This window comes from Oryza brachyantha, chromosome 1 (assembly GCF_000231095.2).
Source record: "Oryza brachyantha chromosome 1, ObraRS2, whole genome shotgun sequence".
NCBI lineage: Eukaryota > Viridiplantae > Streptophyta > Magnoliopsida > Poales > Poaceae > Oryza > Oryza brachyantha.
In genome coordinates, this window is record NC_023163.2 from 4,028,606 (window position 1) to 4,054,612 (window position 26,007).

At 40.9% G+C, this 26,007-nt stretch overlaps 4 protein-coding genes across 4 annotated transcripts; 2 read left to right on the top strand and 2 right to left on the bottom strand.

Moving 5' to 3' along the window:
- Positions 1–569: 569 nt before the first annotated feature.
- Positions 570–5,839, bottom strand: LOC102702518 (monoacylglycerol lipase). The gene is made up of 7 exons (XM_015832819.2): positions 5,388–5,839; positions 3,159–3,197; positions 2,967–3,037; positions 2,275–2,339; positions 2,096–2,185; positions 1,775–1,867; positions 570–1,232 (listed from the first exon to the last, which is right to left on the bottom strand). Exons 1-7 carry the CDS (start codon positions 5,795–5,797, stop codon positions 816–818), a joined length of 1,185 nt encoding a protein of 394 aa, XP_015688305.2. The 5' UTR covers positions 5,798–5,839; the 3' UTR covers positions 570–815.
- Positions 5,840–9,611: 3,772 nt separating this feature from the next.
- Positions 9,612–10,563, bottom strand: LOC102702803. The gene has a single exon (XM_006645546.3). It carries the CDS (start codon positions 10,479–10,481, stop codon positions 9,882–9,884), a length of 600 nt encoding a protein of 199 aa, XP_006645609.2. The 5' UTR covers positions 10,482–10,563; the 3' UTR covers positions 9,612–9,881.
- A 3,088-nt stretch (positions 10,564–13,651) lies between these two features.
- LOC102703081 (phosphoribosylaminoimidazole carboxylase, chloroplastic) lies at positions 13,652–20,761 on the top strand. Its single transcript, XM_015836262.2, has 16 exons — positions 13,652–13,975; positions 14,115–14,330; positions 14,444–14,555; positions 15,018–15,080; positions 15,152–15,290; positions 15,501–15,556; positions 16,565–16,638; positions 16,751–16,898; positions 16,983–17,156; positions 17,322–17,409; positions 17,507–17,620; positions 18,439–18,536; positions 18,638–18,755; positions 19,131–19,225; positions 19,671–19,777; positions 20,310–20,761. The coding sequence occupies exons 1-16, from the start codon at positions 13,791–13,793 to the stop codon at positions 20,413–20,415; spliced, it is 1,893 nt and encodes a 630-aa protein (XP_015691748.2). The 5' UTR covers positions 13,652–13,790; the 3' UTR covers positions 20,416–20,761.
- Positions 20,762–23,364: 2,603 nt separating this feature from the next.
- LOC107305211 lies at positions 23,365–24,624 on the top strand. Its single transcript, XM_015842101.2, has 2 exons — positions 23,365–23,437; positions 24,068–24,624. The coding sequence occupies exons 1-2, from the start codon at positions 23,365–23,367 to the stop codon at positions 24,622–24,624; spliced, it is 630 nt and encodes a 209-aa protein (XP_015697587.2).
- Positions 24,625–26,007: the final 1,383 nt, after the last annotated feature.

Consider the following 26,007-nt stretch of genomic DNA (forward strand, 5'->3'; position numbering starts at 1 on the left):
CGGTTCATCTCCTTTTAAACATATTTTAGCAGCTGCCTCTTAAGAATTACTCGGTAATTTGGTTTTTAAGACTAATATGTGTATCTCTTGTCTATGATTGACTGAGAATAGTCAAAACTAACATGTGTCTCTCTTGTCTACAGTTGACTGAGAATAGTCATTGGACGTCCACAATAAGGATGTGTTAGCTAGCTATTTGGTGATACATGTCAGCATGTATCTTCCGTAGAGAAAAGAGAAGGTGTATAAAAAATCGAGCCAGCGACTCTCTCGTCGCTCCTCTCGCACACTATACGATGTGCTGAATCAGTTTTCTCTCTATGCAGCAAAGTACAAATAGCTAGTATTAAAGTACAAGTAGACAGCTTTTTAGACCGGCTATTTTGTCCTATCTCTTAGCTAGCAACTAGCTAGTCCTACTAGGGACGCCCATGGGAGGAATAGGGAAGCACAATTAAATATCCATCCTACACGCACTATTAAAAGTTCGACGGTAGATAAAACTACAACACACCAACACACAGCGGTAACATATGATTTACAAAACTGACTGAAAATAAAATTTCCAGTTCGGCAGGGGGAGATTTTCTTAGTACCTTATTCTATTACTATATTGTATTGGTATAATTACAGAGCACAGAGCCCGGACCTACACCACTTGCAAATGAAACAATAATCAGAATCGCCACATGAAGCCTGTAGATCACTTTTAGATCATTCCATCAAGAATGAAATCAATGCTATTCTCAGTACATTTCTCCTTTTCCTTTCCCTTTCTTCAATTTTTTGAGACAGACTGCTCTTCTTCTTCTTCTTCACACGGTCTGTAGTGCTAGCATTCGCTCCATCCAGTCGATGATGTCTGCAGCGATCTCGTCACGTTCAGGCTCAAAGAGCAGATCGTGCAGGAACCCATCATACAGCCTTAAGTCCTTGTGCCTTGACGAGGCTTCGTTGTAGAGGTCCTGTGAAGCCAAGGGGTCCGTCACCCTGTCTGCGGTTCCATGGAGGACCATGAATGGGACGGTGACCTTCTTCAGGTTGTGCAGCAGGTGGGAGGAGATGCGTAGGATCTCATGGCCAGTCCGAACCCTAATCGGCCCGGTGTAAACCAGTGGATCGGAGTACTTCGCCAGCAGCGCAGCCGGGTCGCGAGACACCGGGATTCCTCTTTTGTTAGCTCCCTTGAACTGAAACTTTGGTGCTAACAGAGAGAATATTGGAGCCACAGCCTGCAAGATTCAGATAATTGGTATGTAGTTATCAAAATGTGAAAAAAGAATATGTCAAAAAAATGTAGACAGACAAGATAAGGCAATTTTTTTGAAAAATTCGCACATTAAGGATGGCATTAAATGCCGAGATTCTGGCATAGCTTCACAAGCCAATTTATTTTTGTGCAGGATAGAAAATTCTAAACATTTCGTGCAATTATTTTATTAATAGGGAAAGACACGGCATGGTGAATTTGTATTTCAAAAATCCTGTCACATCTTTGCACGTAAAGCTTTATAAAATTACACATGATTAAAGGAGTTTAAAACAATTACAAAGCGATTTTCTACTTCATTGAAGATAGTGCGAAATTATTCCTAAGTGTTCTCCATATATTTTCTTAACAAACTACACAGATAAAATACACTATAGTTTTACAAACTACTCTAGATGAATATACTCTAGTTGATCTAGAGAATGCTCATGAACTCATGCAATGACCTTTCAAGCATAATAACATAGGTTCAAAACAAACAGCAGAGATGAAAAGTGACATTACCCCTACAATGGGATGAGCAGGTTTTACACGCAGAGCTGGTGAAGTTAGGATGATGCCTTCCAGTTTTGCTCTGATATGAGGGAACAATGATGCCTGGCAAATACCAGCTATTGATAAGCACACGGGAAAGAAGAACATGAAGCATGTAAAAATGAACATATCTTCAGCCAAACCATTTCAACCATGCTATTTTGTTAATGCTTTGCACCATTTCTCTGCCTGTCAGGATATTCATTATTCACAGGCCCAGAGGAGTAGGGTCAGTTTCTAAACCTGGCCTAAACAGAGCAGAGAAAAACTACTTAATGCTACAAGACATACCTTCAAAACAACAGCACCACCAGTGGAGTGACCAAGAAGAAAACAGGGGACCCCTGGATTTTCATGCGCAATTTTACCAAGAAGTAAATCCTGTTTGAAGATAATAATGCCGACAAGATATTTCATAAGTAACAGAATGAAGGAATAGTTGCAAGATAGAAAGAGAGGGAGAGACTTACTATGTCTTCTACAACATAATCTAATGAAGGCACATAACCATGTAGACCATCGCTGCCACCATGGCCTGACATGTATATGAAGATGTTAGAGTTAGCCTGTTAATGCTAAAAATAAAAGCAGAACTAAACAGACATCCTTTATAACCAAAAAAAAAACTATATGGATAATTTGTGCCTACTGTATTTGGTTAGTAACTGTGCACTGCAGGTCAATTTATGCTGCGATTGGATAGAATGAGGCAATGTTAGCAACACAAGTTTTGCTCGGTATTCCTGAACCCTATGAAAAGTTAGAATTTGGTTCTGGATAAAATTTCATGATTTTGTCCATAGCAAGCAATAAAACTTTGTTATTTCAATTGCATAATTCACAAGATAATACTGCACTCAGTTCAAGATCAAATGAAATATTTAGCTGATTCTAAATTTATAATTAGTCTTGTTCATTTCAATAGACAATTTCAATATTTTCCAATGTCTTTTTGGCTCACACCAAACAACTATCAGTTAGTTATATAATATATTAAATGGTCCGGAAAAAGGATTACTGAAATGATAAAAATTAATTATGTGTACATTCTGATCCAAACAACTGAAACTTTCTTCCTAAATGTAGGACTAACACCAGCCATACCAGAGAGACAATACTACATGACCACTTATGTCCAAGAAACCAAACTAGTGCTCCTCACCTATCCAGTCCATTGCATATACTCCAAAGCCACATGATGTGAGCTGCTCAGCAAAATGCAAATACCTTCCACTGGAAACACGGGATTAAAAAGTATTAGTTATACTATTGACTACAAAGAGGAAAACTAATATATATTGTATATTAAGGTAGGTGGTGAGTGGGGGACTTCAGAGTCAGAGGATATCCTTACCTGTGCTCATTGAGCCCATGTATGATGACCAAAATGCCCCTAAAGTAAAGTAAAAGAGGAAATGGTCAATACAAATTGATGTGGAAGCAATTGCGCGACTGTGTCACTGCAACTAAAAATAATCAGATCTTAAAATTAGCAGTCAAAAACTTGCTGTACTCGTAAAAGGGTATATAGCCCAGTGGTTGCAGTGACCTAAGTAGCACCAAAGGTCTTGGGTTCAAATTTTCATAGAAACATGAATTTTAGATTTTGGGTATTTGAGAGGCTAAGTTCTCTACTTGGGCTAAGTTTTCAAAGTTCTCAAAATAAAAAATGGCTACATATAGAGGCCGGGTAAAAATACCCTTCTTTAATAAAAAAATCTTGCTGTACTCGTATATAAACGGTTCAAGCCAATGACGAATTCCATTTTGTTGCAGAAGAGGCTTCGCCAGAAGAATTCTCTTCAAAAGGTTTCAGCTGTAGGGCTAAGAATTCTCTTCAACAGATTTGCCAGCAAGGCTGGCGGATCAACTAAACGTCTAATAAAGGTGATTGGTTCCTATCCCAATCTTTTGTTCTGTGCAGCATTTGACTACAGTGTCATCTAAAATGTGAACAGCTCAACAAAGCTTACCATGGGAATATGGGATGATGGGAATAAGAATAATCCACAGTTTGGTTATACAATATTGTGGCAATGGAATAAAAAAAGCCTTCCCCTTTTCTTGATAGCTAAGCTATTCAGGGTCACTTAAGCCATTGCATTCAGATATTGTCAAGGATAACGAAGATATGGAATAGAGCAAAAGTTGGAGACAAGGAATCACTTTGATTCGGCTAATCCATTGTGATTGAGTTGGTCTTCTAAGGTGGTGTTTAGTTTGCAAAAAAAAATTACAAAAACATCACATCAAGTTTTTAATACATATTTGAAGTATTAAACGTAGTCTAATAACAAAATAAATTTCAGATTCCGGCTGGAAACCTCGGGACGAATTTTTTGAGCCTAATTAATCCGTCATTAGCACATGTTGGTTACGGTAGCACTTCTAATTAGGCTCGAAAGATTCGTCTTATGATTTCTTTCGTAATTGTGTAATTAGTTTTTTGATTTATCTATATTTAATACTTTATTTAGGTGTTTAAAGATTTGATGTGATTTTTTTGAAAAAAATTTGGGAACTTAACAAGGCCTAAGTTAAAGGTAAATGCATAAAGATTCTATGCTCTCATTTTATCTGTTACTAGTATACTAAGTTTCTACACATCTCACATCATTACAGGAAAAAAAATTCTGCATCAGAAGCTGTCGTAAACTTTAGCCAACTGGTTTGTAGTGTCGTGATGGGCAGAACGCGGACAAGGATATGGGTATGACAACAAGTCAATTCCACCATGCATCGAACTACTCCTAACTAACAATCGCAGAAGCACGATGAAGACAAAGATTATGCAGAGAGCGAGCAGCTTCAATGCAGCCTAGCCGGTGCAATGAATGCAAGAACGTTGCCGGTTCCTGGAGACGGACCGGATGCGTTCGTACGCGACGTGCATTAGACGGCACGTCTCTCTCAAGAGAGCCTAGCAGACGCCGCAACAGAGTTCTCTCAAGCTGGGACAGGTTTTCGGTAATGCAATTTACACCCCCACAGCAATTCGTGTTAGACGCTCCCCTCATGTGGAGAATCAAACCCCCTAATTGGGGACCAAATGCAGCCCAGCAACAAAAATTCAACAGCTAGATCACCAAGGTTTGAGCGAAAAATCTGGGACTTTGACCGAAACTGCCACCCGCAACAACCAAAAAGAAAACGCCTTGAGACGCTACAAAGAAAAGAAACGCCACCCGACTTCCGGAATCTGAGGAGAGGTTCGAACAGACACCCAGAATTTAGCTGGGATGTCCACCAAGAAACAAAATCTCTGTGAAATTGCGAACGAAATGACAAATAATATACCAAGAAGGCAAGAACACGTAGGAATCAGATGATTTTTTTTAAAAAAAAGGCAAAAAGTAATCCTTTCGCGTAAAACCAGAGCCACGAAACGCGCTTCCCCACCAATCCACCAATGGGAGAAAAATTAAGTTTAAAAATTGAAATCGATGTGTCCAACGAGAAAACGAAGTCGCCACAAGCCAACAAAAAATAAGCCACCGATCACCCACAACATCAATCCACTACCGAGAGAGAGAGAGAGAAAAAAAAGACAATAATTTGATCGCCGAACCCCTCCTGCGCTCACCTCGTCTCGGCGGCGGCGGCCGGCGCCCAGGCGCGGCAGAAGAGCGCGTTCCTCCTGGCCCCGGCGACGACGAATGTCTCCCACCGCCTCCCGCGCTCCCCGTCGGCGTCCTCCACCATCGCCACCTCCTCCGCCAGCGCCCGCCTCCGCCGCACGTCCTCCTCCTCGGCCGCCCTCCGCCGCGCCCTCACCGGCCTCCCCTCCGCCCCCGCCTCCCCGGGCTCCGGCCTGCGGCGCCGGCCGCCGAGGAGGAGCACCACCCAGAGGAACAGCGAGTGCAGCGCGACGGCGAGGCGGAGCAGCGCGCGCCGCGACAGCACCGAGCGGAACACCGGCACGATCCGCCCCGTCGCCCCCGACGTCATCATCATCTCGTCCCCTCCTCCTCCGCCGCCGCCGCCCCTCTCCATGGCCTCCTTCGGTTTTACCTGTTCCTGGCCGTTTACGCGCTCGCTCGCTCGCGGCGTATTTGTAGGGACAAAAACTTGCGTTCGGAGGAGGAGCTGCCGACGTTGCTGACAGGTGGGGCCCGCGCTCCCATCTGCCGCATTGAACTTCTACGGCTTCTGCTCTCTCTGCCCATCAGACCATTCGTGTGGGCCCTCCCCTGTATCATGGAGAACGATGCACTATTCTCTTTTAATAATGCACGCGTGGAAATGGGTGTTAATGAATTCACAGTGTAACGACTATAATGATTAAATAAAAAAAGTAAAAGAAACCATTACACGAGACATAGTTTCTACACAATACCTATGGTATGATGAGAGATTGATAGCATTAAATTCATATGTGAATTAGCAGTGAGCACATTATAAGAGTGATGTCTAGCATTGTTTCTTTATGTCACGGAGGATATACAAATCATGACTATTTTCTTGAATTAGGATTGCTATAATGATCCTTAAAATTGGTCTCCGATGTTTACCCGACCTATGATTTTCTCTTTCGTTTTTGTTTTGATATAAATAACCATGAATTTCTAGAGTTTATTTTTAAACTATTCGGATTATTGGTTACGCGTGGAGACTTATTAGGTTCATGTAGACTTAAACAGATGATGCAAATGTTCTGATATGTTAATGAATAACAAGTCTTCACTTTCAAGTAATATACACGAAAAATAATCTAGGATTTATCACCTCCTCTGTATTGCACCATCGTACATTGTCTATTTGTCTAGCTTGTCGGTGTGTACTTGTGGATTGACAAAAGCAGGTCGTCAGAGTCATCGCTTTGGACATCCTGCCCTGGAAGTGGGCGAACAAAGTTTTTGAAAATCACTACACATGACTACTTGTTGTTCATCCACCACGATTCGTCTCCTCCTTCGATTGTGTTGTGTCGTCGTCAATATGCATTGTTGCATAACATCTCTATTGCCACTTCTACGAGTGCTTAGGTTTAGGGCATCTATAATGTGGCAATAGGAGGGAGGTAAGCCCCTCGAAGCCAACTTATGCATTGTGGAAAAATTTGAATGTGGAAATAAGCTTCAGGTTGACCTTAAGACATGCCCACGAGCAATAAAAAAATTAGTTCATATTCTCTATCCTAATCAATTGCATTGCCTCTACATGAAGGATTAAAGAAGGGAGATGGTGACTTGCCCAATGATGACCTATGAACTTCACAACCGATGAGCGCTAATCCATTGTGTGTTGCTAGCTTCCGCCGACCTCCTCCACCCACAAGAGACTTGTCGCCGATGAACGCCTGCATCATCAAATAAGTGTATGCCAAAGAACTGCATCCACTACCGGATCCCACACCAAACATCCACCTTCTCAATTGGATCTGTGCAGTAGGACCTCTTCGTCGTTGATGTTCATTCAAGGAACACCTCCATTTCAAACTTGGGCATGCCGACCACCTCCATCACTAGGTCATGCATCAGCCACAGTCAATACCTCTTCTGCCACCAAAACTATACATGAAGCCATAGTACATCGGATCCACTACCTCACTTGCAACTCATCAAACTCATTGTTGATGTGAATGAAATGGTTTGTAAGGGAATAGATGAAGAGGAGATATGGAATAGGCAGTCTATTAGGGATTGAGATATTCTATTTAGAACGTGAGATTCACCTTAAGGTATTATTCGGTTATATGCATTATAGTGTTTGTGATAAATTTCTAGGGGACCTAGCATATTGGCAGAACAAGGACTATATATTGACAAAGCCCTTAGAACCTTGTGATGATAATCCTCGTGGGTCTGTTTTGTCATTGTACGATACTGGCGACTAACCTTCCAAGTCATACAACCTGAAAAGGGTCTAGACCCTTTACAATATTATTACAATATTATCCTTCAGTGGCAATCGGTGAATCTAGTCCATCATGTCAGCTATTATCGTTGCAAGATTAATATTGTGTAGGATCCTTCCCGTGGTGATAAAGTTACCACCACTTATTGCCACGGTCTGTATGTGGCATGGGCATTTTTTTTATTCTTTTTTATATATAAATGGTATATTCCTTAAAAAAGTGACAGAAAAACGTACATATATATTCTTTAAAAAAAAGTCCTTGTGACATGGCTGCTTTGATGACTATCAACGAGGACCGCAACAATAATAACCATCTAATCTGAACATTACATTAATTAATCAACTGTAGAAAACTAGGAGAAAAGTTCTGTTTCTTCTGACGCGAGATGTGGCCGAAACAGTGTGGAGGCAGTGGTTGATCAGCAGGAGGCTGTTTGCTAGTGAAATATCATTGTCAGGTAGCTGCTGATAGTTATTGGTGCATGGACGATGCAGAGAGGATGCGACTCATGTGTGTGCAGATGTGGTGATCATCTGTCTGATTCGTCTCCCTTGCGAGCGACCTGCGGCAAAACCAAAATAACCACGTCCACACAAGAACACGGTACTGTCAGTAAAGTCAATTACCTCTCGACCATGAACAGAAGCAAGAGGGGCATCGTGCCAGATGAGTAAGAAGTTACTCGCTGCATTTTCTTATCTGACGTCGTTTCCTCGTCTTATTTAAAATATCTATATAACTAATAATTATATTTTATGATTTAATTGATTACTAATAAAATTTTAAAAAACTTATAATTTTCAAAATTTGTATAAAAAGTTTTAATTAGATAAATGATAAAACGAACATCCAAAAATCAACGGTATTACTATCTCCATCTAAAAAGACTTCATCTTTTAACGCATGGGATTTATCCCATACAAAAATCATTTTCGAACAATTATCACATTGATATTGGGTTAAATAGGGAACAAATGCATTATAATTTTAAAAAGTACAAGACAGATGTACTGGGATTTGGAAAAAAAAATAGAGCATTATAATCTTTTAGCGTACATGTAAGGTTGTTTAAAAATGAAAACATTTTCGAACGAAGCAAGCAAAAAATATACGCCTCATAAATAATGTTCGTCGCGTCCCTGTCCCTGTCGAAGCAAAGCTAGTTTCTCACGCCAAACGATGGTAGGGATCAAAGATGGGATCTGCCAAACGAAAACATACGGATGTGAACGAATATGCGTGGAACTGCTACCGGTGACTCCTGTAAATGAGGTTAAAAAAAATCGAAATCCTCGTGATAACTTTGATGATACACAATGATACTCGATTATGCTCCCTAATACTACACGATCTATCTTATTTTGTTGGTACTTGCGTTATGTTTGGATTTTGGAACGAGCTCTACCTCCAATTTTATCATTTTCAGAGTTGGAACTCCGGAAAATGAAAGTGGAGTGGGCTGAAATTAACGTATACAATTAGGTCTCTCCACTAAATAAATTAGAAATGATTAACGTATACAGTAGTTCTCTCTAAAAAAGTCAAACATACGTAGGAAATTTGGTGAGGAAAAACAAAGCCATACATAGGTAGAAGCCGTGTTCGTGGGCTAGACGATAAGAGGGCCCATTTCATTTGCCGGCCACATCTTGTTGGGCCTCTTCGCGGGCCTGTTATTTTTGCCACAACGCAGCTCTTTTTCCTCTACTGATTGGGTCCTATACAACACGATACCCAAAAGAGAATTTTTTTTATTTTTAATTTCATTTAATAAATAATTTACAAAACTATATTTTCATATGTAATTGTTTGATACATATATGCTTCATATGTTATTGGATGACAATTGTATCACCTGTCTCCAATGTAGTACTACAAAACAAAGTAGCAACACAGGAATTGAAACATGCAAACAGATGGAAATATAACTTTTTTCTTTTTCTCTCTCTATTAATATATATGCTTTATTTGTAAATATACATGTACATTTTCCAGATTTGCAGGAGGCCAAGAATGAAACAAGCGACGAACTTATCGAGTAACCGGGATTAACTACAAATTACAAATTAATTTTGGTAACTACCAGTTCATGATTGGAATCATGAATTCTTCTTGATTTATCACTCGCAGTGATCAGATACTAATCCCTAGATGCTTTAACTTTAAAGTTTTAATTTTTCGTGGTCTTGCACGTCCAAGATGAAGACGATGGATTAATTATTTGCTGGCGCAGTTGATGTCCTTGGTAATGGCGGGGATGCAGCTGGAGCTCCTGGTGAGGCCGCCATGGGCGTGGTCTCTCGGGCCGTTCGGCCTCGACCTCTTGCGGAGGATCTCCCTCATGGCCTCCGTCTGCATCAGCACCGGGTTGGCGCGGCCGACGCGGTTGAACCGCCCGCACACGGCCATGTGCGCCGCCAGCGCCTCCTCCGTCGACGTCCGCCCGCCGCCGCCGCCGTCACCGTGGCTCCTCCTGTCCGCCTCGGCGCTCACCGCGGCGGCGCACAGCCCGCACACCCAGCGCCCGCAGTAGCGCTCCCGCACGCGCCGCACGTACTCCGGCGTGCACTCCTCCAGCATGCCGCAGCACTCGCACCGCGCCTCCTCCACCACCACCTGCTCCGTGATCCCCGGCAGCTTCCCCGCGCCGCCGCCGGCCGGGTCCGCCTGCTGCTTCTTGCTGTCCGCCTTGGTGAGCTCCAGGGCCAGGTCGGACATGGCGCGCTGGAGCCCCTCCATCGAGATCCTCTTCGGCTTCTCCCGCCGCCCCTTCCCCACCGCCGGCGCCGCCACCGCGCCTTCCCCGTTTGGAGCCATCAAACAGCAATCTTGCTGCAAAAAAAAGCAACGCTGAATTGACTACTCAAGTACGTAGATCGATGCTGATGAGCTGAGCTGATCGATTACTACTGATGAGTGAATCCAATGGGAAGAAGAAGGCGAGCTTTATATACACTCGCTGTGCACGGGAAAGCGTGGAGATGCGTCGTCGATCGGTCAGGCCCGTGACATGATCGACGGAGCGCTGGAGATCGAGCAGAAAAAAAGAAAAAAGACGATGGACGACGAGAAGGAGGGAGACAGCGCTTGAAAGCCCTAGACCTTACAGCAAGCTAGCATGCTGCGTGCTTGGTCGCCTAGCTCCTGCTCGTGAGCGAGATGCTAAAGCAGATGCTCGGATTTCTCTTGGCCACGAATAATTTGAACTCCTATTGATCGCCATTAATTAGTCGATGTGGATCTGTTATCTTTACGAACTGATTAACTGTATCAGCTGATCGGTCCATGGACAGACGACGCGTGATGAACCACGTTGCTCCGGTGAGTAAAACCATGGAGCACTCGTTCACGGGCGCAGCAGCTAGCTCTGCTGTGCTGCAACGCCATCCACAAGCTTCCGCTACCCCGCGTGCACGCACGTCTCGATCGATCGATCAGTCAGTCCATCGTCCACTCCCAAGTAGCGGCCGCCGCTCGCCGGCGCGGCTCGCCGGCTCGCGCCGTCGTGATCGATCGCCTCAATGATTGCGCGCGGCGCGGGGAGAAAAAGGAAGGCGGCCATCACGGGATGTTTGGGCGACGCAGGCTTTTGATGATTATATACGAGACCGGGACGCGCCGGCGCTGGGCTGGCTGTTTCGCTGTACCTGGACAGGACGGGGCATTTTTGGGACTATTTACCGCCTCTCTCCATCTCAAATGCCATCTTTTTAGTAAAGACTTCAACTATTTATTGCCGTGTAGGTTCACTCAGTTATTCCTGTCTTGCCATATTTACTTGTCAACTCAGCAAAATGATACGGCAACCTGCCCTTATTCTTTTCTCTCTCCTCGGATCTCTCCCCTACCTAGGAGGAATTAAGAAAAAGAGACCAAGCAAAGAGAGCATCGACATAGTTGCAGTGGAGCGCCAAGGGGACTGAGGAGGTGGGAGCCACGGGAGGCGGTAGCCTGGTACGGATTGCCGATCACCACGTGGCAGGCTCTATCCAATAGTGGGGTGATGACAACCTCTTGGTTAGGGGTACGATCTAGGAGGTTGGTCAGGGACGAGGACGGTGGTCCGATGGAACATCAACGAGATAGGATAACGCTCCTCAACATTAGCAGAAAATGGAGGGGCGTCGAACGTTGCTCTAGAGTTGGAGAGGACATAGTGATGATGGCATATCCCATATGACATCATGTCTGAACCCACATTCCAGACGAAGCAGACGAGGTGGTTGTTGCCTTCTCTCCCAATGGTGGCGGAGAATGGCGGTGGGCCATGACGACTATGGGGATAAAGAGGTCAAGCTCTGGGGGAGGTCGACGGCGGTCCAACAATGGTCACGCCTCTTCACCTTCGGTTAACAACAACCTTTAGCTCCTTCTCATGTGTCCCCTCTTCCATGGGATGCTCACTCCCCTACTCTATCCCCTCTACTGGATTGGGTAAAAGGAGCAAGATGCGTGCAACAAGGTTATTTATCATCCGGATTGTTGAGTTGACAAGTAGCATTGACAAGATAAAAAAAATTGATGGGTCTAGATGGCAAATGGTTAAAGTCTTCAGGGGAGATAGTAACTGAGAGTGCACCATTGAAGAGAGTGACAAATAGTCCAAAAACCTAGAGAGGGTAGCTGGTGCGGCCTCGTCGACGATGCATGGGTCGGCCTATGTTTTGGCCTCTCCGATCCAACGCCTTCAATGGGCCAATTATTGCGTGAGCAAATGCTGTGACTTTAACAACTATTTTGGCCTGTCCAGTAGTAGATAGAGTCCAAAACCATCAAATTCGGCTCGGATGGTCTAGGCTCGGATAGCCCGGCCAGGCCTTTGTAGACGATTTAATTAGTTGTGTTGGGCTTGTGTGTTTTCCTCAGTTTGAGTCCTATCACACGATCATCTGTAAATGTTTAAGTTTGCTAAAAAGTAAAAAGGAAAATATACACTTGTAATTTTTGTATATTTCAAACGAATAACCACAATTTACTTAGGTATCGAACTGTATGCAAAATTAGGTAAACATTTTAAAAATACAAGTTCAAATTTTTTTGGTAAATTGTATGCAAATCTTGGTAAACTTTGTTTAGTTTTATATCATTTTTGTACCCTAAGAAAAACATTTTGGAAAGTGGAAAACATATCCAAAGTAAAAGCAGATTGATGTAGAACGGCTACGTCAAAGATTGCATAATCACACCACGTAAGAAGAAATGAACACAATAGACATAATAGCCATACTAAGTATAGATAACGAGAGTAAGTGTTGTTTAGGGTTAGTGAGTTAGATATGTTGATGATATGGTTATGCTGGTAGACTTGTCTAGGCTAGGGATTTTGTATGCTTTCAGAAATTTTCTGATAATTTTTAAAAATTTCCGGTCCAATACATAATTCTAACAAAAAAAGTAAGAAAAAAAATACATTGCCGTTCCCTTTACTGTTTTCATTTCTATTTTTAAGAATTTTCGTTACCAACTAAACGGTTGAGAGAAAGCGAAAACGATAGCCGGTATATTCACGATTTTTCCTACCATTTTCAACCCTACCTAGCGATAGTGGGAAATTTAGATATATATAATTCACAATAAATATTGTTTTAGTGCTTTGATTGCAAAAAGTTTTGGCAAAAACATCACATCAAATTTTTGGACACATATTTGAAGTATTAAACGTAGTCTAATTACAGAACAAATTTTAGATTCCGCATGAAAATTGCGAGACGAATCTTTTGAGAGTAATTAATCCGTCATTAGCGCATGTTAGTTATTGTAGAATTTATGACTAATCATGTCTTAATTAGACTCAAAAGATTCGTCTCACGATTTTCCACGTAACTGTGTAATTAATTTATTGTTCATATATATTCAATGCTTTACTTTGATATTTAAAGATTCGACGGATATTTTTGAGAAAAAATTTTAAGAACTAAACAGGCCTTATACCAGAGATATATAATTCACAACACAGATGAGTTGGGCACTCAAGTTGGGCACAGGCCGCACAGCGCTAGACAGACGCGTCGCTTTCCTCCTCCTCCCCCGCCTCCGCCGCCGCTCCCCCGCGCGGGCGTTCTCCCACCTCTCGCGCCTCACCTCCTAAACCCTCGCTGAACCCTAGCCTCCCTCCCCCCGGGGAGCATGCACACCAGGCTGCTGAGCGCCCCGTCGCACGCCTCCGCCTCCGCCTCCTCCTCGTCCCTCCCCTTCCCCGCCGGCCACCCGTGCCGCGCGTCCTCGAGGCCGCCGCGGCCCAGCCGGGGCCCCACCTCGCCGCCGCTATCGCTGCGCGCCCGCGCCTCCATGCAGCCCGCGCCTCCCGAGGGGTAAGGACCGTCCCCTCTGTGTGCTCTCAACTTCTCAAGGCAAATTCGTTGCGATTCCTGTGTTGAACGGGCAGAATTTCCTCACCTGATTGCACTTTTCTCCCTTCTTCTTCTTTTCGGTGCTTGTTCGGTGTTGCAGGCACAGCGAGCAGCCCGTGCATGGCGTCACCAACACGGTCGTCGGCGTGCTGGGAGGCGGCCAGCTGGGGAAGATGCTGTGCCAGGCGGCCAGCCAGATGGGGGTCAGGGTGGCCATACTGGACCCCCTCGAGGACTGCCCGGCGAGCTCGGTTTGCCATGAGCATGTCGTCGGGAGCTTCAATGATGGCGACATGGTTAGCGAGTTCGCAAAGAGGTGGCCCTAGCCGTAGCTTGCAATCCCTTTATGCTTCATTTTGGAGACCACATCGCTATTGTCTTATTGTTTACAAACTGCTTTAAGAAAATCCATCCTTTGGTTGCTGTTAGGTGTGGGGTTCTGACAGTGGAAATTGAGCATGTCGACGCTGTCACACTTGAGAAGCTTGAAAAACAGGGTATTGATTGTGAGCCCAAAGCCTCTACCATCATGACTATTCAAGTAAACTTCCCCTTCTTGTTCCAACCATCTCTCGGTTTCATTGCTGTTAAGTTTTGACACAAGTTGTCTGTAGTACTTTTTCAATGTGAAAAATGAAGATTTGGGGTTTTTCTCATCAAAGATGAAACCCTGAATTACAGTTGTACTTGTACTATCGAACTGACGTTTGTATACTATTAACATTCTGAGCACTTTTGCTAACTAGGCTAGTTAGTTCTGGCCATATCGGTTGTTCCTACTTCCTCCGGATGGATTGTTATGTGCATTTTAGTTATCTATAAACTCTATTTGGACTCATACCATGTGTCTCCTGGAAATCGTATTTGTGGGGGGCACATCTTTAAGTACAGCTTGCATACAAAAGCCTCATGCTAGAGCTTGCTAACATCTTGCTAGTCTCCTCACCTCATATGCCTTTTTTCTCCTTATCTGCTACATCTGATGTATCCATCGGCTATTCAGGACAAGTACAGGCAGAAAACTCATTTCTCAAAATTTGGAATTCCATTACCTGACTTTGTGGAAGTAAGACACTAATCTTTATATTGTTCAAAACTATTCAAGTATTTGATATAAACTAAAGTAATATATTGCAGGTAGATACTTTAAGTAGCATAGAGAAAGCTGGGGAAATGTTTGGCTATCCTCTGATGGTCAAAAGCAAGAGATTAGCATATGATGGCCGTGGAAATGCTGTTGCTCATGACAAAAATGAGCTATCTTCTGTTGTTGCTTGTAAGTTGATAAACCTTAATGGAACTGCTTTCTTTATTTGAATTCCTAAAATTTCTCTCAGAGATGCTGTTATTTGGTTTACAGTAGTATTTGACATTTTTAAGCAGTTAATTTTGAGGCTTATACTTTTTAACACTGTGTGAGCTGATCTACTCATCTCTAGAAATAAACGAACAGATGATGATTTTTTTTTAAAATTTTCCCATGCAGCACTGGGTGGGTTTGAGCATGGCTTGTATGTGGAGAGGTGGACATCTTTTGTAAAGGTTAGTATCAATTTTTTGTTTGGTCAAATAGAAAACTAACTTAAATTTCTGTTGATAACAACTAGTGCTCGTTAAGTTTCTCATTACATTGATCTAACACTGTAGTTATTTAACCTATTCGTTTCATAATTCAGATCTTTCTGAATTTTCTAGGCCCTGTTTTTGGAATGTAAATATCCTGTGTTATTCAATTTAGTCGTCTTCATCAGTATTATGATTCACATAGCAATAAATTTAAGGCCATATGACTGTTTAGTCATTAGGTCATCATGTAAATTTTGTTATATCCTGGTACCTCTATGGGTCTACAGTCACGAGGCATACCTTCTTATCTGTTGATTTTAGGGTATCTTCTGCAAGTTTGTTGCATGATATCTTTTCAATGACGAAATTGCACTCGAGCCTTTTTGTCTATCAAGCCCCTGTACTTTGTGAAGTGAATTTAGATCTAAAACTACAACACGATAAATATATTTGGTCTTAGTGAGGGTTAAATGTTTCAGTGTTTTTCAATACCATGCATGCCATATTTTGCAAAAGACACATGGGGATGCACATGCACCTAAATGCGGGATATATTCTAATCCCTAATACATTACATATGGTAATGAAAAATTCATAATACAATTAAAGATACTGAAATCAAATAAAACCTATCATATCATAAAATTTCAAATGTATATTCACTCTACAAAGGCCTGTATTGTATATGGCACATGGGCCATTTTGTCATCAATGGCAGGTTCAATGAAGGCCTTGCTTAAACATTTTACTTGGGTCAATAAGTTTAAAAGTAGAAAGTTTTTATATTAGACAAAATGCACCAGTCAAGGTGCCCTCGGTTGCAATTTTGTCCTTTTGTTTTCAGAATTGTGTTTGAGAATCAGACGAGAACATAGCAGTTTGCTCTAATGTTTATGATATTTTCACGGTTTATGGTTTATCACAACCCTTTGAATTATGGTACTTCTATTATTTATAATCTGTTGCTTTATTTCTTGTTTTTAGGAGCTTTCTGTAATTGTTGCAAGAAGCAGAGACGGTTCTACGGTGTGCTATCCTGTTGTTGAAACCATTCACAAGTAATATTTTCTTATATGATTTTGCACCTTGTGTTCTTAATTGTTATTGTATATGCTGCACTGTTGCCCTTTGGAATTCCCAAAATATGAAGCCTTAGATTGGAATATCCAGGGATAACATCTGCCATGTTGTTGAGGCTCCTGCCGAGGTGCCTGATAAAATAAAGAAGTTGGCTACCAATGTAGCTGAGAAGGCTATCAAATCATTGGAAGGTGCTGGTGTTTTTGCTGTGGAGTTATTTTTAACACAAGATGACCAGGTTTGCTGGGAACATGCCTATATCATAAGTTATCATTCTTCACTGGTGTTGGCATATTTATACCCATGTTGATAACTTTACTAGGTTTTATTGAATGAAGTAGCTCCAAGGCCTCACAACAGTGGGCATCACACAATTGAGTCATGTTACACCTCACAATATGAGCAACATTTACGTGCTATTCTTGGCCTCCCTCTCGGTGATCCTTCAATGAAAACACCTGCAGCGATAATGTACAATATCCTCGGTGAGGGTGAGGTAACTATTGTGATGTTATTTTTTACTTATCCTAGCTTTTTGGGTCTTGTTGAACATTGATTAATTAGGTTAGCAGTTGTTATTTTATTTCTAAATTTCTTAGGTTTCCATATTATTGTTACATTAACAATCCAGTTACCTTTATTGGTCTAATTTATGATATAGGGCGAGGCAGGATTCACTCTAGCTCATCAATTGATTGAGAGGGCTTTGGACATTTCTGGTGCATCCGTCCATTGGTATGCAAAGCCAGGTTGGTTCACACACTCATCTGGTATTGCTATAGAAAATGAACAAGCCTGCTTCTTGGTTTTCATGCAGTAATTTCTGTTTATAAAAATGTTTTTCAGAGATACGGAAGCAGAGAAAGATGGGCCATATTACAATTGTGGGGGCTTCTAAGTACAGTGTAAAAGCACGCTTGGATAAGTTGCTGCAAAGGGATGCACATGACCCTCAAAAAGGTTAGATTAATGTGTATCCCACCATGTTCTTAATTCACATATTCTTGAACAGTTGAACTACCCTGTTAGTAGTTGATAAATTATCTTCATGATTGCTGTACAGTGCAGCATAATAACCTTTTATATTGCCTAGGATTGCTGTAACCCATGAATTTCAGTTTTGTTGAACTGTTTTCACTATTCTTGGTTATTACAAGGGCATATTGATTTATTTTCAATTCTGTGGAGCACCATAGCCCCCGAGAGTTGTATGATAGTGGCTTGGAAATTGGAATAGACAGTAGGTTTTGAATAGTTTGCATATCTATTTCAGTGAAATGAAGAAAGAATAATCTGTCAGGTTGGATTAAAGAGACAGTAGGAGGCGTCATCTACTTAAAACATATAATAATCTTTGAGTACTGTTGAAGCTTTAGAGGGATTTAGTTGGATAGATATCCATGTATGGAGCAAATTATGTAGTCTGCCTAAATCATAGGTAACTATGTTGAAGGTTATTGTTTATCTGGGATGCTGTGATTATCTTTGAACAGGGATGGGTGTGGGTTGACCTGCGTGTAATTTTGGGTTGGCTCTCATCTCATTCAAATAAATAAACTAAGTGTAACTACCATATGGAGTTTAGGTATTTAATTGAATAGAGCCGACCCTAAATTACCCATGGACCAATCCACGGCCATCCCTATCTTCATACTTGCCATGGTGATACTTGTCATGCTTTGTTGTGCCAATTTCTCACTCGCTTTACTTTTTCAAAAATCATTCTTGTTCTTCATGCCAATCAGCTGATGAGGTCTATAATCTTGTATCGATTACAGTTAAACCTCGAGTTGCGATAATAATGGGTTCTGATTCTGATCTGCCTGTAATGAAAGATGCTGCGGTAGTATTGAAGAAATTCAATATACCTTTTGAGGTGTGATTTCTGAAGCCCTTCTGTTGATAAACTATGGAATGTTTGCATGCTAAGTCAGATTTTTGTAAGGATGCAACATGATGGACAGCTATATTTTGTAGCTTACAATTGTTTCGGCACATCGTACACCAGAGAGGATGTTTGATTATGCCTTGTCTGCTAAAGAAAGGGGATTAGAGGTCATAATTGCAGGTGCAGGTGGAGCAGCTCACTTACCAGGCAAGTGTCAGTTAACAGGAAAAAACGCATGCATGAATCCATTACAATACTTCATTTTAGTTCAAGATCAAAATATATGCATAGTGGTACACTTTAATTTTGTTTAGATTGTGGCACTTAGAATTTAAACAACATTTCATTTTCTGGCATCAATATTTGCAATTGCTATATATCTTGATCAGTTCATTATGTTCTGGTGCTAATTGCAGCTTGTGCTTGAGTTGTTAAAACGTTGCAATATTAGCACGTCTATGTTAAATGGATTATGGATGCAACACTAGAAATATTGACCAAACCCTCATGTCAAGTGTAACAAAGAAAATTATGTGTGTCTTGATTAATGAGGGATAATACAAACAAACTATTTTGGTTCAGGGATGGTGGCTTCATTGACTTCTGTCCCAGTAATAGGGGTACCCATCAGGACTTCATCTTTACATGGGACCGATTCCCTCTTATCTATTGTGCAGGTGAGTATTTTAAGTCTTCTATAACTAAAAAGCGATCAAAAGCTACAGCAGTTTTTAGTGCTCACTCTTCTGACATATTTAAATGCCTTCTGATGCAATTGCATTTTCTTTGTCTGAATCCTTCTAACTCAAAGTTGAGCCTCTCTGAGTATGGGATATAATAAGTACTGCTGAAGCACTTCTCTCGGCATCTCATATTCATAATAGGTCTTCTTATCCAGCATCCACTATTTAAATATAACAACCTGAAAACATATATTTGCATATCTACTAGATCATAATGCATGTTTAGCTAATGAAGCAGCACTTCAAAACTCCCAGAGAAAATAGTGCTGCAAATCATTTAACACCAACAGTTCATCCATTCATCTCTATTGGAATGGCCTTCTTTTGTTTTAACTCATCTGAGTTGATTCTGCTGTTGATATTCTCACTAATTTGACAGATGCCAAAAGGTATTCCTGTTGCTACTGTTGCAATCAATAATGCGGAGAATGCAGGCTTGCTGTCAGTTAGGATGCTGGCCTTAAGAGATCCTGAGCTGTGGGACAAGTATGGTTCTTTTCTCTTTAAGTTCCATATTGCGTGTAAATTTCAAATCTTGTTTAGTGAAATCGTGTGCAGTAGGCAGTAGACACCTACACCAGCAATAATTTGTATATGCTAATTCAAGAATCTGTGTTTGGATTGGCCTTGCATATGTGAATTGCTTTATTCCTGGACGATAGGCGGTGGATTTCCACTGATATCTGGCAGAAAACCAGTGATTGATGAGGACAGCTGGTAATGGACCAAATTGCAAATAGAAGTTAGTAGAATCAAGAAAACGACCAATCTATTATGCTTTAAAAGAACGATCAATGTTATGTGATGATTGCTCAAAATTTGCAGTAGGCCTTTATCATTAATTCATAACTAGAACTTTCAGATTTTGCATTTCTAGGTTGGCTGTGGTTCTGTTTGAACCATTTGCTTTGATCTGCAAAAGAAAACCTGGTTGCATTGTCATGGAGCAATTAATTATCTGTCTAGCATGTTTTCAGCTGTTACACTACACCTGTCTGATGTTGGCGATTGCTCGCAGGTCAACTGAATACCAGCAAGATCTGAGGGATATGGTGTTGGAGAAAGCAAAAAAGCTTGAGGAACTAGGTTGGGAGGAATACAGTAAGCTATACTTGAAGCATTGATCCCTGGCTGTCCTTTCTGTTGCCCATTCTTTTAGAACCAGTGGTGACATAAGCAGATATGGTCCGTGGTTGTGGCACATTCTTAAAATCGTTGGGCCCGCCTCGCTTTCCATTCATTTCCGCATACAGTCCTTTTTTAGCTGATTTTTGGATTTTCCCCGCTCTTTGAAATTTGACTTTCTTCAGTGGAAGGCGTGCCTTGACTCCAAAGGCTCGATGCCTGAGCATGTCGGTATGAGAAAGTTTTGCTCTTGTAACTGTAACATGTCTGAAATGATCATACAGTACCACTCTTATGTTCATGTTTCAGGAAAAGAAATAGCCAATTTTGACGAGCTCTTAAAAAGGAAAATTGCTTCCTAAAAAGTACCAAGTTTTTATTGTCAATTTCTGATGAAGCGTAACGATTGTGGCGCTCGCACAAATCGTGACTGCAGGTAAACTTTGCAGCTGAATAGTGTTGTGAAAAGGATCTCATTCACTCATGAACATCTGCTGAGATGCATGAACAAGATCTTTGACATCATCACCTTGATCCATCTTGCAAGATGCATGTGTTGCTTGCTTCCAAACTTGTATGGATAAAACCAGGCCAGCAAGAGGACACATGAACCTTTTCGCTCGTTGCACTGCTCCAACTTTTTTATTTCCAACTACCAAGATGCAAAGGATATCCAGCATGTACATGGATGAAATGATTGGTTGCAACCAAGATCACTCTGATGTCATGACATGCTGTGCAGCTGAGCCCAATTCCGAATCAATCTTTCAGTAAGATTGAGTTATCATCATGCATCCTTGCCAATTGCTAGGCAAGAAGCTGGCTCTCCCTATTCTCAATTGGATCAGTAATGGCGATCACGGGAAGACGATATCGACTGATCATTTCTTGCTTTTTCGCTCGCTATGTTCACACGGCAGTACTACTGTTTCTAAGTACGAGTATATACGAAGTTATTGATTTTTAGAGATGGTGATTAGCCATTCGTCTTATTAAAAAAATAGTTTTAATATAAAAAATATGTATCATACTTACATAAGGAACAATAAAACCTGTCGAAACAAGATAATTAATATAAAAAGTTAAACGAAAGCGTAATATATGAAAATCAACGATGTTATATTTCCATAAATATATGTAATACTTATTCCATGTTTAAATATATGACGTCATATAAAAAAATACTAGCAGGGAGTATAATAGAGGCGAAAGACACGTGCCATGGCACGTGTGACGCTGCTTTTACGAGCAGTGCTAACACTGGACGCTGATGCATGTATTGGAGTGTTGGCTATTCGCTTGGGCATGCTGAGTTGTTATTAGTTGCTGTTCGTGGCCATCTTTTTTTGCGCTACTATATAGCTAGCAATATAGCCATAGCCATGCACGAGGGAATCGTGCTCTACTGTACGTGGTTGATCTGCACTTTGATTCGATTGATCGAATCATGATTGATTTGATGAAGTGTTGGGTGTGGTTATTGATCAAGCAGAATTGCTGGTTACGATGCGGCTGGCGGCTGCCCAAGTATAAGTGAGCTGATGGCTCTTACTCATTGGCTAAAGTTTTGGTTTAAACTGGATGGTATACATGATTTAGTGCAACCCAAAACGGTGTATTAAATAAGAAATTGCTATCTATTTTTTTTTATTTCTCACCAGTTTAAGATTTCAGTCCAAATCTATTGATGACTCAAAGAGGATTATCACGCGAATTGAATTGATATGGTGCGGAGCTCGACAGTTTTCTTCTCTCGTGCATCTAGCTTATAAAAATATAGCTTAAAAAAAATAATCCACCGAGCTCACTGTATAGACTAGAAATTACTACATTAACTCAAGAAAAAAGAGAAGTTGAATGGTTAGATTATGAGATCCAGATTATAACGATATAAATTGATCAATATGGTTATATATAAACTATAATTATATTAATAAAGTATAAGGTAAGAGTTGTACGTGAAGTCTCTATAGATCAAATAAGTTAAGAGTTGTATGTAAAATCCAAATATATCTTTATAGAAAATACAATTAAATCAGTAATCAGTAGAAACATAATTTAAAATAGAAGCTAATATTTATATAATAAATAGAAGCAAACTTGTATATGAAATCCAAATATGCTTTTATAGAAAATACAATTATATCATCTACATAATAGAATTTAAGAGTTATATCTAACTTTAGCTGGTAATCACTTAGTTATATTTAAATTATTTCTAAATTTAATTTACCGGAAAATGCACCATTTTTTGCCGTTTGCATATGCATAAAGCTAACAAACCCCAATTTAAAAAACCCAAATTGGGTATGTTCCTTGCATCCAATTAATTGTAACCAGCTAACATAACTTTAATTTCCTCTCTCTTTACGCCTTTAGCATGATACATGATTGCTCATAGCTAGTGTGATGATGGTAATTAACACATCAACACTGTCATTTGCATGGGATGCATGTACCGAGTCTAGAAGCCTTCGTTTTCCTAGGAAACTTTGCTTTGCAGCTCCAAGTTGAGGTTCATGCATGTTGGACATGGACAGTGCCACATATTAGTGAATTGATGCAAACTAAAGGTCATTTCCATGTACCCTTTTCTTGCCTCTTAATTGAACTGTAGATTGCCCCTGTCACAAGTCTCTCTTTCACATGTAATTAAGATGGTGTGCCATGCCCTACAATTAGGAGAACCTGCATGCTCCTTTACAAACTAGCTGTACATGCAGCTCAACTAGCTAGGAGAGTATCACCTGTCAACTTCTTTTAAATTGCAATTTTTTTAAAAAAAGGCAATTCAAGTTGCACTTTTTAAACTTTAGTTACCACTTTTGAGTGGCTAAATGTTCATCACCCTGTTCCTATAAATATGGGATATGATCACATCTTGATGCATCATACATTGCAGATCGGACCAAGGACACACACACGTAGGTCCTGCAGATCAGAGATTGATGCAGCATCAGGAGATCACTACAATTGTCCAAAGAAAAACAAGCAAGTTCTCTCCCAAGGTAAAAATCTCATGTTCTTATTCCACAGGAGATAATTTTGAAATTAATTATAGGCATACATATTATATTGTGCATATATATGTAGATATGCATATAAGTATTGTAGAATGATTTTAAAACCACGAGCCTGAAACTGAGTAACTGACTATATTTGATTCTAATGTCATATTAAGTTTTACATACTGGTTGATCCACTCGATATGTTAAAACTATATTTTCTTTAAAAGTAGTCCTAATATTTTAATGAAAAGCGAGCCAATATACTCACATCACACTTAAAATGGGCGGATTCACCGCTTGGTAACCTCGGGCAACTATTCGGACTCATCGGCGATAGCACATTGGAATTTGAATGGTACTTTAGAATTGAAATATAAAATGTTATAAGCAAACACTTCAGCCAATTTTGCATAGGTAACTTACGAAGTAAAAGGAGGAGACACCCCTACAGAGATGAAAATATATTTATCATATACTCCATCCGTTCTGAAATCTAACTAATTTTTAAGTTAAACATGAGGATTAAGAAAGTACGTGAGAATTATTAGAATGGGTTAAAATGTTGTGATAAATATGATAGGCGGTAAAAATAGGTTCATTTTATCAGAATATTTATATAATATCTATATATAAATAAGAAGAGTAAGAGTCATACATCACATTCAGGTCGACGAGACGGGGAGCTCAAACAAGATGGAAAAGCTGATCATCATGAGCAGTGGGAGCAGCAACCCACGCCCTGGCGACGGCGACGGCGGCGGCGGCGCGGAGGTGGAGACGGTGCGGTGCGCGTGCTGCGGCGTGGCGGAGGAGTGCACGGCGGCGTACATCGTCGGCGTCCGGGCGGCGTTCTGCGGGGACTGGCTGTGCGGGCTGTGCTCGGAGGCGGTGAAGGAGGTGGCGCGGCGGGACCCGGCGGGCGGCGGCGTGGCGGCGGCGCTGGTGACCCACGAGGCGGAGTGCAGGGACTTCAACGCCACGACGAGGGCGAACCCGACGCTGTCCCTGGCGGGCTCCATGCGCCGCATCGCGCGCCGGAGCTTCGACAAGAGGACGTCGGCGTCGTGCCAGGAGCGCCGCCTCGGCGCCGCGGCCTCCAAGGCGGTGGCGCTCGCCAGGTCCGCCAGCTGCGACCCGCGCTTCCTCGCCGAGGTGATCGGCAACAACAATGGCGCCGCCTCCGGTGATCGCTGCAGATGATCCATCCATCCATCACTCACTCCATGTCTCCGGCCATGTATATGATCATGTTCTATCTTTAGTATGATGTCTTGTATTATGCATGTACTATGTACAGCTGTTGTCATGAATGATACTTTCCATGTACGTACTCCGGTATTTTCAATATAGTTGTTTGCAATATATAATTTTCTCAAGCAATTTTACAGTTGTTGACTATCAAATTTTACATTAAAATTTTGGTACCTCCTAGTACATCCTAGTACATACCGTAAAATTACTCAATTTTCTCTTATTACGTAGCTTTTGGTATTTTCATGAAATTAACAAAGCTGCAGCTAGAGCTGTGTAGTTCCTTAATTTTAGGATCCAGGAAAAGTTATATGTAAAATTTTCTAGCGTAAAATTTTGATCACTCGAAGTGTCTAGTATATTAATAGTAATACATTTTTATTAGAAAATATGTTATCTCTGTCTCTCTATATATATATTGGTAAAAAAAACTCATACTGTACATGTATAGTATATGCCGATCAGTTGATATATTGTCTGTACACGTACGTGAGCCTCGTGGATGTCTTTTGTATCAATTAATTAAATTGGTTGATAGATATTGCACTTTGGCACACTGATCTCGATGAAGTTAGACCCATCCGGTTGTGGTGCACGTTGGCGTAGCACAAAGTTTTGCAGGTTTCATTTCCGATGTAAGCTAGCATCAGTACGTAGGTATTGAAGTATCCGACGGCTTTATGGCTTTTTTTTAAAAAAAATTACTGAACGTTATATTTGCAAAAAAAACTTATGAATTAAATTTTTATATACGTGTTTTTGACGATCTACAAACAGAAGCTAATAAATAAATTACGATAAAAAACAATCAAAATCAATTTTATATTTAAGGTTGAAAAATTTAAATTTTAGCTAATAAACATAAACCGAAGCGAAAAGATGACAATAAAGTCTGAAAGTCACCGATACACTTAGCGCGGACCAGCACAATTTCGTTGGGAGTTGATGCATTTATGGACCGCGAGATATATACAACCACATCGGACATCTGTGGTGTCCTTCTCATATTATGTTTTTAGATTTGTTTATTATTTAATTTTGTGATGACTATTTAAGGATATAAACGATTGAAAAGTTAAGATTTAGCTAGATAAAAACTTTTATAATTTTTTTTGTATGAGGTATACTGTTTAGAAGCTTGCAAAACATGTATACGACAGTCCATAATCGACGATGAGAAAATGAACTGGCCAGTCGAAGCACGTGACTATCAGTTAGTCATTTCAATTTGATGCATTGCCATATTAAATTTAATGAATACATTTTTTGAGGAAAAGATAACTAATTTCCAACATTGAGATCTCCTCCGATATTTATGTTGTGTCCCCTGTT